The sequence below is a fragment of the Schistocerca americana genome, chromosome 2, assembly GCF_021461395.2.
Source record: "Schistocerca americana isolate TAMUIC-IGC-003095 chromosome 2, iqSchAmer2.1, whole genome shotgun sequence".
Taxonomy (NCBI): Eukaryota; Metazoa; Arthropoda; class Insecta; order Orthoptera; family Acrididae; genus Schistocerca; species Schistocerca americana.
In genome coordinates this window covers 489,700,827-489,716,356 of record NC_060120.1, presented here as the reverse complement: position 1 = coordinate 489,716,356, position 15,530 = coordinate 489,700,827, and the positions used below count along the sequence as shown (strand labels likewise).

The window sequence follows — 15,530 nt, the reverse complement described above, 5'->3', positions numbered from 1 at the left end:
TACCTCAACAAAATGCAACAATTTTCAGAGCCTCTGGAGGTGCATCCTTACTTTATCAGAACTAGTCCCAACCTCCTTGATCTATAGACCTCACATTTAGTCTACTGGCTTCAGTACAAAGGATGACATACTTTTTCTGATTGGCAAGGACAGACTAGCTCCAGTGATCATTGTTAACTGCTCTTGTATAATTAAGTACTTCACCTACAACAATCATAATTCTTTAATGATTTTGCATATTGTGCCAAAATATATTTTCTAAAAATGACAGACAAACTTTAACATATCTGAAGGCCTACATAAAGATATTACTTTCTTCATATAAATACTGGCTACTTTTACATAATGCTTTTCATATGGTGACCATTATGCAGTACATAATTTTCCAACGTTAGGTACATATTCATACATACTCAAACACTTACAATTGGAAGATTATAACAATGATTCTTGATCAAGATGTTGGATCTCATTGTGAAATTCCCTCAATATTTCATTGGTGCAACATCTTCAGATGTAATAAGCTTACTGTTGAGTTGTGACCGAAGCCTCCTATTTATGGCATCATAAGTAGGAGATGTTAAGTTGCCTAATCAGTGGCCAGTGGTGAAGATTTCGCGACCAGTTTCTGGAAGGGCTATAATGCCACCTGTTGGACAATGAGCCGAGAACTTCAGTGCACACACAAAAGCTGTCATTCAAACAGTGTGCTTCCATCCATTATCCCAGCACACTCTGTCAGGAGCCAAATGCTGACAACTGCATCTGTGTTGGCATGTTACCATCTTGCTATTGTCATATGTTTATCTATTTAGAGGAATGAGTGCCATTTTACGAAGTCTGTTAGCGACATCAGGTATTATGCTGTTCATGTGGAGCCAGAGGAGCTGGGGTCCTTGTTTAGTATGCTACGTGCAGAGTCATCAATGTGGAGAGGATCCCTGTTGTGTTACCTTTATCCGCCGGTAAAACCACAATATCTGGAGCCTATCAGGGGGATCGAAGTACTGACCTCTCTGCAGCTGAGATACTTTCTTGGGTCCTGGCACCGATGTCGGAACATTGCAGGTTTTGTACCCAGTTTCCTTGGTAGTGTCCTTGGGCAGCTTCAGGATTTCCTGTTCAACAGAGATAATTACATCCAGAATGAGTGGTCTCTTTGGAGTAGGTGTGAAGTTCGGTCACTTCTCCAAGATCGAAACTGCTGCATTGTGCATAAGTTTCTCCATTAGGTAGTGCACTGCTGTCTATGATGTTTGTCTTCTGCCATTTCTTCCCGCAGTAAACAGTCTCAGAAGTGATGAAACTTTTCAGTTTAATTGCTGTACCGTGTTCTTACTTGCAGTCTGAGAAAGCCCAAGTGGCGCTATTAACTTAAGTCCAAAAATCTACCAAGGAAATTATGTGGTGAAACTTGCCATGCTCTGACACAGGTGTCAGTGTCCAAGAACAAGATCTCAGCTGCAGAGAGGTCAGCACTTCAATCTCTAAGTGAGGAACCTGATATTGTGATCTTATTGGCAGATAAAGGTAATGAAACTCTCGTCGTATCCTGACTGATGTACTTAAGCAAGACAATCAGCTATTGGATGACTCTGCACATCACATACTAAATAAGGACCCCAATGCCCAAAATATGACAAAGAACTGCCAAACTTCATATGTATAGTCTGCCACTTCAGCCAATTGTTAGTAACATTGGGGTACCAACAAACAACTTGGCAAAACACCCAGCAGCAAAATTAAGCTCCTTTATGGGAAAATGTATGCGCCTCATCTGCAACTTGGAAAACGTCATTTGTCTGAGTAAGAACTTGAGACTTGCATAATCAGATATACTAATGAGTGTTGATGTGGTTTCACTTTTACATCTAATGCCATTGCAAGAACTGCTGCTGTTCATTGGTGAGAAGCTGGAAGGGGAACTTGTTACTTTGTGCAAGCTCACCCCGAATTATGGGAGATTTTGAACAGAGATCATTCCAGTCAATGAAGTTAAAACCTTTGTACTTTTGGTGATATGTTGATGACAAATTTGTAATCTGGCCCAAGGCATTGCATCACTGGATGGGTTACATATCATCTAGATTCTCTTCTTTTGTACGTCAGGTTTACAATGGGAATGGAGATAAGTGGCGAAATATCATTCCTGGATTTGTTAGTGCAGAGAAAATAGGATGGTTTCAATCCAACAGGCATGGACTTATATTTGCAGGCCACCAGCTGTCACCATTATTCGCAACAAAATGGCATGCTTATGACGTTGTTCCACAGAGCAAGACCCATAGTGCATTCAGATATATTATTTGGTGGGACATAGGATACCAACTTAGCACAGCATGGGATCGAGGGCTGGCAATATTAAAGTCTCAGTGACAACAAGGGGACCTATTGGTCATATAAGGGACACTGCTTCAGTGTTGACATAGATATTCAGATGGCAGTGGTGGTCACATGCCATTATGACCATTTTTACTGGTATACAGCTCCCAATAGTGTGCAGAGTGCCTAGTGGCAAAACACAGTTTGAATGATAGCCTTTGTGCGTGCATCGAAGCTCTTGGTTCATCGTCCAACAGGTGGTGCAGCTGTCCTCCTCACTATTGATCAGGAAATCTTCACTGTTGCCCACTAATCTGTTACTTTCATGCCTGGGAATTTCGTGCTTGGACTGTCATAAATAGAAAGCTTCAATCACAGCCCAGCAGTATGTTTGTCTGACCTGAAGATGTCAGTCATTTGCGGTGATGAAATATTGTGTGAATTTCATGAAGACACCTGACATCTTGCCTGAGAACCATTTCTACAACTAGTATGTCAGGAAAGCCTTAGCAACACAATTTAAAGATTCATTCATCACATACACTTTTCATTCACCCCATGACACATTCTGATGTCATGAAAACTATGTATTGTTAACCAAACATAACTAGAAATGAAAAAGAATGTTCTAAATTTAATAATTATTACATCTACTGTTATTGTGTCTTGGCTATTTAATAATAACATGATTGTATATAGTGTTGTACCAGTTTTTCAGGAAGCCATTCTTTATGCAATAAGGAAAATTTTGAGTTGCAAGTAAATATCTATATTTCAGCAGCTATTAAAAGTTATTAACTTGAAACGGAAATGATGAACTGCTATTTCTTTATGACATTGTTCTGTAAAGTTTTATTGCAATCTGTGTACACAGCTTGTAGACAGGTGTTCACTCTGAAAGAGTGATCACACACAGTGCTGCACCACATTTTGGTGCACCTCAGTTTGCCGTCCACCCAGGGTTTCATTACTTTATTTACTTTGTGCATTACTGCTACATGTAATGTTTGTTGTTGGGGAAAACATAGCGCTTTAACCTAATTTTGTTGAAGAAAAAATATTAATGATTACTTGAAGGCATGAAAAAAGATGAATTTTACCCTTGCACACAGATGATAAGTTTATGTACCTGCTACTTTTGCTGTTCTATGTACTACTTCTTATGCAACGTAAAGATTGAGAAATAGGGTAGATGGATAGGTATGTAGGTAGGTAGGTAGGTAGACAGGTAGAGTGAGCATTTATGAAATAGATTTGCATACTGAAGTCAGCAGTAAGTGTTAGAGGACAAAACTGGTTTTGTGGTGCTGCTTTTGTATTTGACCTGCAGTACCTGCAATTGAAGTGGATTCCATGTAAGAATGGCTTTGTGTTCCTCTACAGCAGGCTGTTCCAGTGCTGCCCCCTGGGGCAAGGGTGCCTGAGCCCACCCCTCATCACACCTGCTGGCAGGCAGAGGAAGTAAAAGCTACTCATCAGAGGGCTGTATTGCATGGGTACTAAGCATGTGCAAGCTGCATGGCTACCCCTGTTTGCTTCGTCTTGGCCAGTGGAGGGCAATCACATATGCTATGCCTGGCTGCGATATTGCTCATACTTCAGCGATTTGCCCACTGGGGCGCACAGAAGCTGAAACAGTCTTCTCTGTTGTATGAATTCTGAAAAGTCTGTGAAGATAATAAAATAGAAAAATTGAGAGTACCACCTTTAAGGCTCCTCTATAACTGTTTCTCACAATGTTATTTGGTGTTTTTACTGAACATAGCACATTTCCATATTTTAATAGTTATAAATGACATTTCACATCAACCGTGATTTTAATTGCATCTTGTTGTACCTTTCAGCATAATTTGCATCCCCTCCTCTCTCTCTCTCTCTCTCTCTCTCTCTCTCTCTCTCTCTCTCTCTCTCTCTCACACACACACACACACACACACACACACACACACACAGTGGCAAATTGAAATTTTGAGACTTTTAGTGCTCTTTTACAAGATTAATTTTGCCCTTTGTCTTCATCCAAAATAAACACCGGAGTAACGTATGACAATGTTAGTTTAGTAGTAACGATATTCCAGGTAATGTATTTGTAGTAAAGTTCAGCATTTCTAATGTACCATTCACAGTCAATGAACAGCATCATGTTCAGCAGTTTGTGGAAGGCAAAAATCACACCAGGAGTAAGGAACCATGAGGTGGAAACCTTACTTTGAGACACCTATTTACTGGTAAACCACTTTGAGGTAGAAAAAATAGAAATGAATTTTTTGCGATATGCTAGGGGCATTTCTAATGAGTGGTATTCCCTTTCACAAAATCAATAATTCCTTTGTGAAATCATTTCTGGTGAAGTGTACTGGGAAGTCTTTTCCTGATGAGTACTTTAAGAAACTATCAGCTTGAAATCAAGAAAAAAGTGTCACAAATTAGATAAGTAGTAGCTTATGATTTAGTGCATTGTATTCTAGGTGAAAACTCTGACAGACAGGACAGATGTGTATTGAATATTTTACACACACCCGTGAATAGAGAACAAGTGAAACACATACTCTTGTTAATGTGCTTTTCGAGAAAACGAATGATGGCACCTTGATGCAAAGTTTCAAAAAAATGCATGATTTGTATCGTAGACTGATGGAGTAAAATTTGATCATGCAGAGCTATGCTTATAGATAAAGATTCATTAATGTAATTTGCATTTTCCAATTTGAAGTCAGTGTTTGTACTTGAAAACTCATGACCTACATCGAGCGTATTATTGCTCAAGTTTGCAAGGCATTAAAAAAGAAATACTCATTCGTAAATAAATTTATATCTTGTATCAAGAAAACGTTTACAAAAGCATCTGGCAGAATATAGAAGTACATACAAGATACATGATTACCTTTACCCCCTTGCCCCATAATTAGAGATGCTTTGCCTGATGATTCTTCAGTTGTAAGAAAGTCCAGAGGACTAACAGATAAACAAGAATTCAAAGATAAACTTCATCATACACAGACTCTCTATCCTGACAACAGCCATAAGAAAACTGGAGAAGAGAGCTTCTGAGAAGGAAGCACAATGGACCATTTTCATAACTGTGAAGGGTGCACTAAAAGATACTGAATAACACAAGCACAAGCAAAGCGTAGCCACAAACCATGACGCAGAGAACATAGAAATGAACAGTAATGTTGATTGAATTTATAAATAAAGCATGCTCCTCTTGTGACTGTTCTATTTACAGATGTTTGGCAAGTACTTGTAGATACTGTCTTACTTAGAGAAACAATGAAATATTGAATGTTATGAGTTTTGATGGTTTTCTGAATGAATGGCCAAAGTAGGTCATGCTATCTGCGATGGTTTCCACACACTTTAGTGACTTATTTTGGAAGCTTTCTGTTTAATGGCTTTTATAGCACCCCATAAAAAATTTTCCCATCTGAGATTGGCACCTTTGAACAGCTTTTTTCCCCTAAAATGGTACTCCTTTTTTACATCTAAAAATCCCCATCCTAGTAAATCTGATTGTATTCACAGTGACCATAATTATCTTTTATTTGTATTGTAACTGATTGCACAACACACTCCCCCTTTTTCTTTTTTATGCTTCCTTGGGGGGGGGGGGGGGGGGGGCGCAGTGTCTCATAATGTATTTTATTTTGGACAATTGTGTTCTTTGTGAAAATGCAAGTTTGTCATTGCATCTAACATAATATTAAGTTAGACTATGGCTGTAGTTGGCAATGGCATTTAAAAAAAATCATCCTGTTTAGCAAAGAGTTTAAGTACCATACATAAGATACAATAAATGACTTCAACATCTAGTAAATTTTCCTCACAAATACACTAACTGTAATGTTTGTTTTGGGCATTCACAACTATACTGTTCAATCAACAACTGACTTTGTGATACTCTAAATTTTACAACTATTAAGGTTTCCACATGGGATGTATCACAATTAGTTGTGGCTGCCTGGGGTGCCAAGCTGAGAGAGGCACCAGGTACGCCCAAGTGCAAGATTTATATACAATGTCTTTCACAATGAGTAACAAAAACTGATACTGATTGAAGTGTAAGAGGGAAAAGGGCTAAGTTGCTTGTGTGGAAATGTGTTCTTGACCTGGCCTTGAGTAAAAGAGACACGAAGATTGTGAGAAGAAAATCAAGCTACACGAGCGCAGATAAAACATTTGTTATACAACCAGCAGGCAGTACATGGGTTTTACATACTTTTATTGAAGTTAATGTTGAACAACTGGCAAACAGATGCTCTGAATGAGAGAAATTATGTATAAAACGTGAGTGGAGGAAATATAAAATATATATAAAATAGTGGTTACAAGTGGATCAGTTTACCGTATACCTCAAGATGTGTGCATAAATTCCTGAGACATAGTATGTATGGAGAAGTCATCCAGATGAATCCTGCATTTTAGAAATTTTCTTTCTATTTTACTGACATTTAGTGATAATGTATTTGGTGTGCATGTGTTCATTCATTTTCCAGTGTGTATCGTATCATTGAGAGAAGTTGAAAAAAATTTACCTAATACATCTAATGGATAAGTATGTTGTGTGCATTGAAGATAGCATTTTCACAGTTTCTATTGTCAGTAATCATGTTTAAGAGTATGTAATGTTATTTGATTGAACACACTGTTTGGGATTCAGTTAAAATTCTGTAAATTGGTTTAGAACACTAGGTGACAATGTTTGAAAAAATTCATTCTCAAAAGTCCTTACTTGGATCATTTTAAGTTTGAGCATCGCAGGAAATCATCGTAAGTACCAATTGATAACTCCTAGGATACCAGAAACGCCTAAGGGAATCTAATGACAAAAGTATTGTAAACCTCGTTACTATTTTTAATACAGCACTCATGGAATTTGTCTTACACAGAGGCCACAGATTTTCAAGTGAAACACATCTGGGACACCTGCTGAGATTGTTAATATTTTAAACAACTCTGTTTTGCCAAAGTATACACATAGTTTTGATGAAGTTCAGGCAGTTATCTCTGCAGCAGCCATTTCAGTAGTGAGATCAACTGGTTTAAGATAGTGCCAGCAGATGAGTAACAAGTTTGTTCAGTCTACGTACTGTCCTGGGAAAGACATGTCATTAACAATATAGGAAATTTGTGGAAAAATATTGAATGATTATACCAGTTCGTCAGCGAAAATAAAAGTAAGACTCGTGAAACACGTTATGCAGGTCGTAACCCAGATGCAAATCTGATACATTGAACTTTTCTAGTCTTCAACATGGACACAAGAAGTGAAGGGTTAAAAATTGAAAAGGAAAGAAAAAAACATGTGTGTAAAACCTCATCATCAATACAGAGAATGTTACTATGCCAATAGCATTAAATTGGAAAGCACTGGGCGCATACCACATACAAAATTTCAGTTTGAACGCTTCAGATATACTTTTGCCTGCCTCACCACATGTTTCAATACCTTTATTGAACAGTCAGATATTATACTAAAATAAAAAATGTTGGGTATAACATACCTTCCACCAAAAATAGAAAATGCAACAAACGTCTACAAATATTGCCCTCTCAAATGCTAATACAGAACGTGTAAAATGCTCATGTGTTTATACAAATAAAAATGTAAATGTTCGTTTGTTCAAAATCTTAAATCTTCAAAAATTCTTCACCAATTACTTTCTTATTTTGACACAACATTGCCTTCAAATATGCTCATGTTCTTGTATACCTGTTTTTTAGATGTATGTAATATATAAATAAATATGTATTATATAAAGGGGAAACATTGTCACCAAACATCTTGAAACTTTCTTTACATTTACTTCAGAATTTTACACAATACTCTAATGAACGAGAATTTTTGCAACCAAGGTCGCGTGTTAGATTATTTTAATTTCCTCAGTGACTGGTTTCAACAGGTCTAGCTATCATCTTCGGGTCTTCTGGAGATAGTGTTATGGTGCATATTCAAATGAACAAGAGTTTGATGGAATGTAAATTGTAGAACATACATATCACATGTTTATGCACACCCATCTTCATTCTAATAATGTGCAAAATAATAGTTACGTACAGACATGAGTACATGAAAAACCTACCCGTGAAAACATTACGTGTCATTTTGAAAAGTAGTCGGCAATTTTCTCTTGAGTGAGTGATTTCCATCTAGCATTTTCCATCAATTTTTCGTTGGAGATGAGAGCTGAGAAGAAATTGTCACTCGTACCCATTCTGAGGATGTAGGAGTTTGACCTTGCCTTGCTCAATGTGTCTGGAGTTAGCAGTTGCTCTTCATTCTCTTCCTCGTCCTCATCAGGACAGGCCAACTGTTCAGTATTGGTTAGAACACCATGGACACAGATGTTGCCATGGACGTGAATGAAATCCTCAGAGGTTAACTCAGAATAGCTGGCTAGAAGTACCCAACCCAAGTCTGGCAGAGTTTAATTAATTAATTAATTAATTCTCGCGACTGCAACAACTGTTCCGCATTTCTCTTATCATAGCAAACCCACACTTTCTAAAGCAGTTATGAAGAGTGGTAGAGCTGACATTTTTCCAGGCCTTATCAATCGTGGTTATAGCAGCCATAACTGTTAAGTTTGCCTTATCATCATCTTCAGCTTTATCCAGCATGAGCAAAACAATTTCTCTGCAATAGACAGTTTTCAAATTTTGTTTTATGTCCCGCTCCAGTTGTTGCAGTCTTGATGTCAATTTGGGTGGGGGGGAGGGGGGAATCAGTTTTTGTGATCTAATGTTGCTGAGTCATTATTTATGATGCAGTTGTCCAAAAACAGTAAAATTGTGAGTTTGTATCACTATTAACTGAGGTCAGCCATTCATTACGCAATTCTGTTGTGATCCATGATTTTTTGTTTGAGAGGTAAGTTGTGTGAGAAGCTAGTGCGGTTTCATAGCTTTCCCTGCTATGAGAGGTTTTAGCTTCTGAGATCTGTCTGTGTTACAGACTACAGGGACAGTTATTCTATCTTTGCTCAGTTTTCTTCCACGACAATTTTCGTTTTTGAATGATAGAGTGCAATTTGGGACGACATTTATCATCAGTCCATTCAGTTCAATGGGAATCTCTTCACACATTTTTTTCTTTACTTGATGGGGGTGACGTATTTTTAGCAATTGCTCTACAAGATGGGGAAATTTTCCTCAACATGACCTTTTTCTTCCTGTGCTGAGACACTTCCAGTGACACAGTCTTTATTTTTAAAATTAGCAACAATGATCGTAAAATAATGAACTGTTTTGCAACTTCTTCTTTTTTTTAAATTCCACTCGCCACAGCTTCAATAACAAGCTGTTTCATTAACTGTTACACATTTGTTCCTGCTAGCATTGAAGGTATTTTACACTTTCAAAAAAAACACAGATTGACTACAACACATTATTAAAGCAGACTGCAGACTGAATGGGTAGGGGTCAGAGAAACAAATGACAGGTGATCTGAGCCTGTACTGAGAATCACATAACTATGGAGGACTTCAGTGGGAATTACAGAAGTAGGGGACTTCAAATTACAGAGATTGCGGGAGCCCTGACTTTGAATTATAAGGTGTTGGTGAGATGCTCTCACCACTTACAACTCCAAAACACATTGATTATATTGGAAGTTCAGATGATGGAGCGTTTCAAATTATCAATTGTTGACTGTATACAGTAGTGTGCAAATTAATTGGGACAAGCTATTATTGTACAAGGAATTAAAGTTGGTTAGCTGTAACCAATTTGATCTGCCCAATTGTTGAACTCATGGCAGCCTATTGTTGCCTTGACTTAGCGGCCTATTGTTGCCTTGACTGTGAACAACAAATATACATCCCCTCCAGTTCAGTTGATATTATTTAACAGTGTGTGTTATTTCTGTGTTCTCAGCAGGAAAACTTTGTGTTCATGTCAAAATGGATATTTCACCCAAGAAGTGATGAAAAATATTTGCTCTTCATGAACACATGTCTGACTATAACAGACATTTCCTCTGCTGTTTGTGTGGGAAAATCTAGTGTTTAAAGGCTTTTTTAAGGCATATACTGACGCTGCCTCATTATCTCCCACAAGACAAGCAAGGACCTTGAGAGATTTATTGGCTACAGGAGCTGAAACTGACTCTTCAACAGAACTACTTAGGCTTCTTGATTGTATGTGAATGGCACGAAATCCAATGAAGAAGCATTTGTCCACACCTACCATGAAGAAAAAACGGTTGGCACAAGCCACAATATATAAATCTCGGACTTCCAATTACTGGAAACCTGCTTTTTTCAGTGATGAGTCACATTTTATTGGTAATGGATACAGAGATAGGGTTGTTAAGTGAAGCGCCCATGAGGCAGTGAGAGCTGAGTATCTTGAACAGACTGTAAAATTTTTGGATTTCCGGTGGCATGATGAATTCAACGAAATAAATGTAATTCCTTAGGCACAGGATTGTGCCATTCCCACAGATCTTTGCAGATGCTGGAGGAACATTTCAACATCATCAGGCCCTGTGTGACTCTCCTAAAGCAGTCAGGACATTCATGGAAAAAAAAAACAACATTAATATGCTTCAGTGGCCTGGTAACTCACCAGAATTAAATCCCATCAGTGGAGTATTGTGAAAAGGCATCTTGGTAAAATGGACCTTTCAACAAAAGGATACATATTAGTAAATGTAGTAATAGTGTGGCTTCATGATGACAAATTACAAAACATTTGTCTAACCTTTAATCTATGCCACAATGTGTTCAGAAGCTCCTAAAAACATGATGAGGACACATCAGTTATTAGTATTCCGTAAATTCTAACTTTATTATACATAAAGTAATAAATGTGCATAGCTAAAGTTTAATACTCTTGTCCCAGTTTATTTGCACACTCTTATATATGTAAATTGAAACATTTTTAGCAAAAATCTCGAAGTTCTTGACCAATTTACTTCAAATTTTAAACCATATTCTATTAAACATTCAGATGGGTGTAGACTATGTATTTCTAAAACAACTATGTACAGGTTTTCCGTTAAAACTGGTTGTGAGAAGAAAGTGTTCTGCTGTAAAAATGTAAGATTTTGTTTCCTTTGTGAGAGAAAGTTTTTAACGATGATAGCGGGGCATTTAAACTATTAGAAGGATTGTTTCTCCCATTTATATTCTTTCTCATTATATATATATTTTCTAACCTACATTGTATACACAACACTATGCTGTTTTTATCCTCCCTCAGATGGCTTTCACAGAGAATAAGAAAGTTGTATTTGTGGATTAGAATACTGCCACAGAATCTAAATTTGCAGTAACGATAAACAAGGCTGAGGACGAGAAAAAAAAAGGGGGGGGGGGAGATGGACACAGAGTGTGGAAAGGAGGGGGTAGGAGGCGAGGGGGAGGGGGAGAGGAGATCAGGATATGTATCCAGTTCCCATACAAATTGGAAGCATGTTTTCTCTCTCTCTCTCTCTCTCTCTCTCTCTCTCTCTCTCTCTCTCTCTCTCTCTCTCACACACACACACACACACACACACACACACACAAAACAAACCAGGTTGAACCACAACACCACATTGCTGGGTATAACTGATATTATATACAAGCAAAATGCTGTACAGACACTCGTTCCAAATCAAAGTACTGGCAAAAGAACAGAAAGACTGTGTGAAGAAATCTCTAGATTAACAAGAACAGCACTTCATAAATTTTGCCATACTAGTGAAGTAACAGATAAAAAATGAAAGATATATACAGCCTACTTTGATAGGAAAAAAAGCATTTAATTCTGTTGCACATACAGGGCTTATTACAATTCTGCAGCTTTATAAGATAAACAGTTCAAACATCACCACAGTCTCATCCGTGATGAAACATTAGAAGATACATCCAACCCTGATGACAACAACAGAACAATAGGAACAGAGCAAGTCAGGATCTAGTGAGGCATATTTGAAGGTGACAGCTTGAGATTGTTTTGAATTTGTTTAGCACTCGATCTACTTTCATCAGTTGTAAATTCAACCAGATATAGATTTGCCATAAAAAGCATCAATGACATCAAACTATATACCTGAACAGAAACACAGTTGACCCACCTTCTAAAAGAAGTAGAAACAAAATGGGTCAAATGGCTCTAAGCACTATGGGGCTTAAGTAGAAATATTTCAATAAATATGAACTTATTGTTTGGCCTGGGCAAATGCAGGAGAGTTAACACAAGGAAGAATAACATCGTAGTTACTAGGTTTCAGATGAGTGGTGGAATCATAATTGCAACTATGAATAAATAAGATACCTATGAATATTTGGGTCTCCTTTGAAGGTGATAATTGTTGCATATAACTGTAAAACAAAGCACATCAACAATATTTCCTCATTTTGAAATCTAAACTAAATGGGTGAAAAGTATCTTCAGCATCATTAACACAAATGCAGTTTCACTGCTAACTTACACGTTTGGCCTCATTAAGTGGATAGGAACACGCCAGGAAGAAATACAGTGGAAAATGTGGTATTTCCTTGAAGTACGGCATCCATAATACTACATCAGCTTTTGATAGGCTAACTGTACCACTTGAGATAGCATGTAGAGGGTAACAGATATTGAGTAGCTGCACAAAAAGCAGCATTGGAGTCTTAAGCAGTAATTTTATAACTCTCCAGTCCATAAAGCAATAGTATGTGCAAACATTAATTACACATCACTCAGTCTGGCAGAAACATCTAGATCAGCCCCAAGGTCCAAGATAGAAATAATTTACACCAAAATAATAGACTGGCTTAGACAAGAACTGCACAAGAAACAAGCAAATGAACATAAAAGGTAATGTCAATTTGTAAGCATCAAACAACTGGTTGATGTATACGTGTTTGTGTGCAGAAACTGCAAAACTCTGGCTGGAACACAAGATCAGATCAGATCATTGCAATGAGGTACTACCAGAAACGTATTCTGAAAGAGCAAGAAATGGATTATAGCTGTAAGGTTTGTGGCACTCAAAATTATACATTATGTATGGCTGTAAAACCTGGGCTCACACAGAATAATTGAAAGGTATGGTATGAGCAAGGGCACCTGCATGATAGCTTGTAAGGTGGGGGTGGGGAGCTACACCTGGGGTTATGGAGAACTTTTAATATTTTGGAAGTCAAATGGTGACACTGTTGTAGACAACAGGAATTTCAAAGTATACTGGAACTGCAGTATAATGGGTACCACAATCCAGTGCAATACACCAGACATGAGTAATTAATAAACCTGAGCAAGCCTACAGGACATAAAACTGCATGCAGAATAGTTCATCAGGCTCTTGGAGATCCATAGTCAGTGATAACTTGTTATTTAAACTGTTACATGTCAGTATCATGTAAAACTGATTAATAATAATGATGTACAGTCTGAGGTGATAGAAATTTTCACAAATTGTTTTATATTATTATTCACCCTCTCACTGAACCTCATTGGGTGATTAAAGTCATAAAAACATCTGAATACATATAATTTCCGCATGATGTGCATTGAATAAAAGTCTCTGTGGCACATGCACAATTATTTTGCTTAGTAGTCATCGGAAAACACATTTGTAAAACATCATCCGTATAGTGTTAATTTTGATGAATAAGAAGCATTTGTCAGCAAGTCTTGAAGTACTGGATCCGGCAATTGATTATGAACAAAGCGGTGAATCATTGCATCAGCTTGTTTGTGCAAATCCTCTTGGTTTTTCTGAAGTGAAGGGTGATTTTACAGGAAAGTTCTTCACTTGAAGAACAAGAAGAGGAAGAAGAAAAATCATTCACAGACTTGTATAGAGATTTATAGACTTCACGAACTATTTCTTGAACATAAGCATATGTTTAAAAATAACAAGTTCTGCTTACATTGTGCTTTTGCATCATACACACAGACATGGCCATGTACAGCGCCTCTTATATCTGTGCAATGTATTTTAAAAAGCATTAAAACTTTTCAGTATAATCTCCCATCTGATCACGCAAGTGTGGTGAAGTTTTAGTAATGTATGTATTCTCCTTCTTTCTATATGTTTAACCTCTGTTTTACTTCACCTTTTGCTGGGATGGAAAATTTATCAAAAAAATAAGAGTAGGTAGAAAAGAAGGCACAACACTTTGTAGAAATTACATTCCCATAAGTTGTTACATAATCAGTTAAAAAAAAAAAGTGATTCTCAGTGATCTCACATATTGTATGAGAGAGTTTGAGGCTTTCTGCATCCACCCCCTTGCCTTTTTCTCCCAAGGAACTGCAATTAGGCAATTTCTGCAGTCCTTAATTTACTTTTAGTTACATGCACTTATAAATCCTCATGTTTCAATAAAAAAAAAAAACATTTCTCCGTGTGACACAGATAACAAGTCTTCTTTCTTTTTCAGGCACTACTACAAACTGTCCAAAGTTCCCATGGGATTTAAAGAGACGTGCTGTAGTATCCCGTGAGTCTCAGACGCCTGACACACACAGTCGCGCTTCTTTGTGAATTAACAGATCGTCTGTGTTATAAACGGTGTGTGTCAGTTTTGTGGAGCCAATTCCACATGTGTGTGTTGTAGATACATTAGAATACAGAATGTTAAATGCAGGTGAATATTTTTCTGATGTCTGTAAATTTGTGCAATTTTGTAGATTATTTATTAGACTTGATGTATAGTTCCTTAATGTTGCTGTTGAAGTGTAGGAAATGTCTTCAGTCAGAGTTTCTGCCTAGGAGTTTGAAATGCAATTGGGATATACCTTTTAGAAAATTGTTTTGATCTCATTTGTTTCCCTTGTATTTCATGAATTATATTTGTATGTAATCCATAATGTTGATAACAACACACTGAGTCAGAATTATCAAAAGTTTTATGGTTGACACATTATAATATGTTGACACATTATAATATGTTAACATGCTACATTTTTTCCAATGATTTCTCTGCATTATCAATATATTCCACTTGTTTGGACTTCTCTCTCTCTCCCCCTCCCCCCCTCTCCTTCTGTGTGTGTGTGTGTGTGTGTGTGTGTGAGAGAGAGAGAGAGAGAGAGAGAGAGAGAGAGAGAGAGTGGGGGGGGGGGGGGGGGGGGGATTTTGAGTTAAAGTGTAGTTTCATGCAAATCAAACTTTATGTTACATTAGTGTGACTAATGAGGACAAGCCATAATTCTTTGACAGAGTACAAACAAAGTAGCATGTTTTTTTCTTGACCCGTTGTGGCAAATGGGCTTGTGTTATGTTT

At 37.4% G+C, this 15,530-nt stretch overlaps 1 protein-coding gene across 4 annotated transcripts in view; it reads left to right on the top strand.

The window, feature by feature from the left end:
* Positions 1–15,308, top strand: part of LOC124594801 (phosphatidylserine synthase) — a 155,024-nt gene extending 139,716 nt beyond the window's left edge. For 2 of the 4 annotated variants that reach the window (XM_047133229.1, XM_047133228.1), the window contains exon 8: positions 14,685–15,308. In XM_047133229.1, coding sequence (XP_046989185.1) covers positions 14,685–14,788 — 104 coding nt within the window. In that variant the 3' untranslated portion in view covers positions 14,789–15,308. Of the gene's footprint in view, positions 1–3,705; positions 4,024–14,684 lie in introns of those variants that run through there. The other 2 variants (XR_006978154.1, XR_006978155.1) reach the window with 2 other exon arrangements.
* Positions 15,309–15,530: the final 222 nt, after the last annotated feature.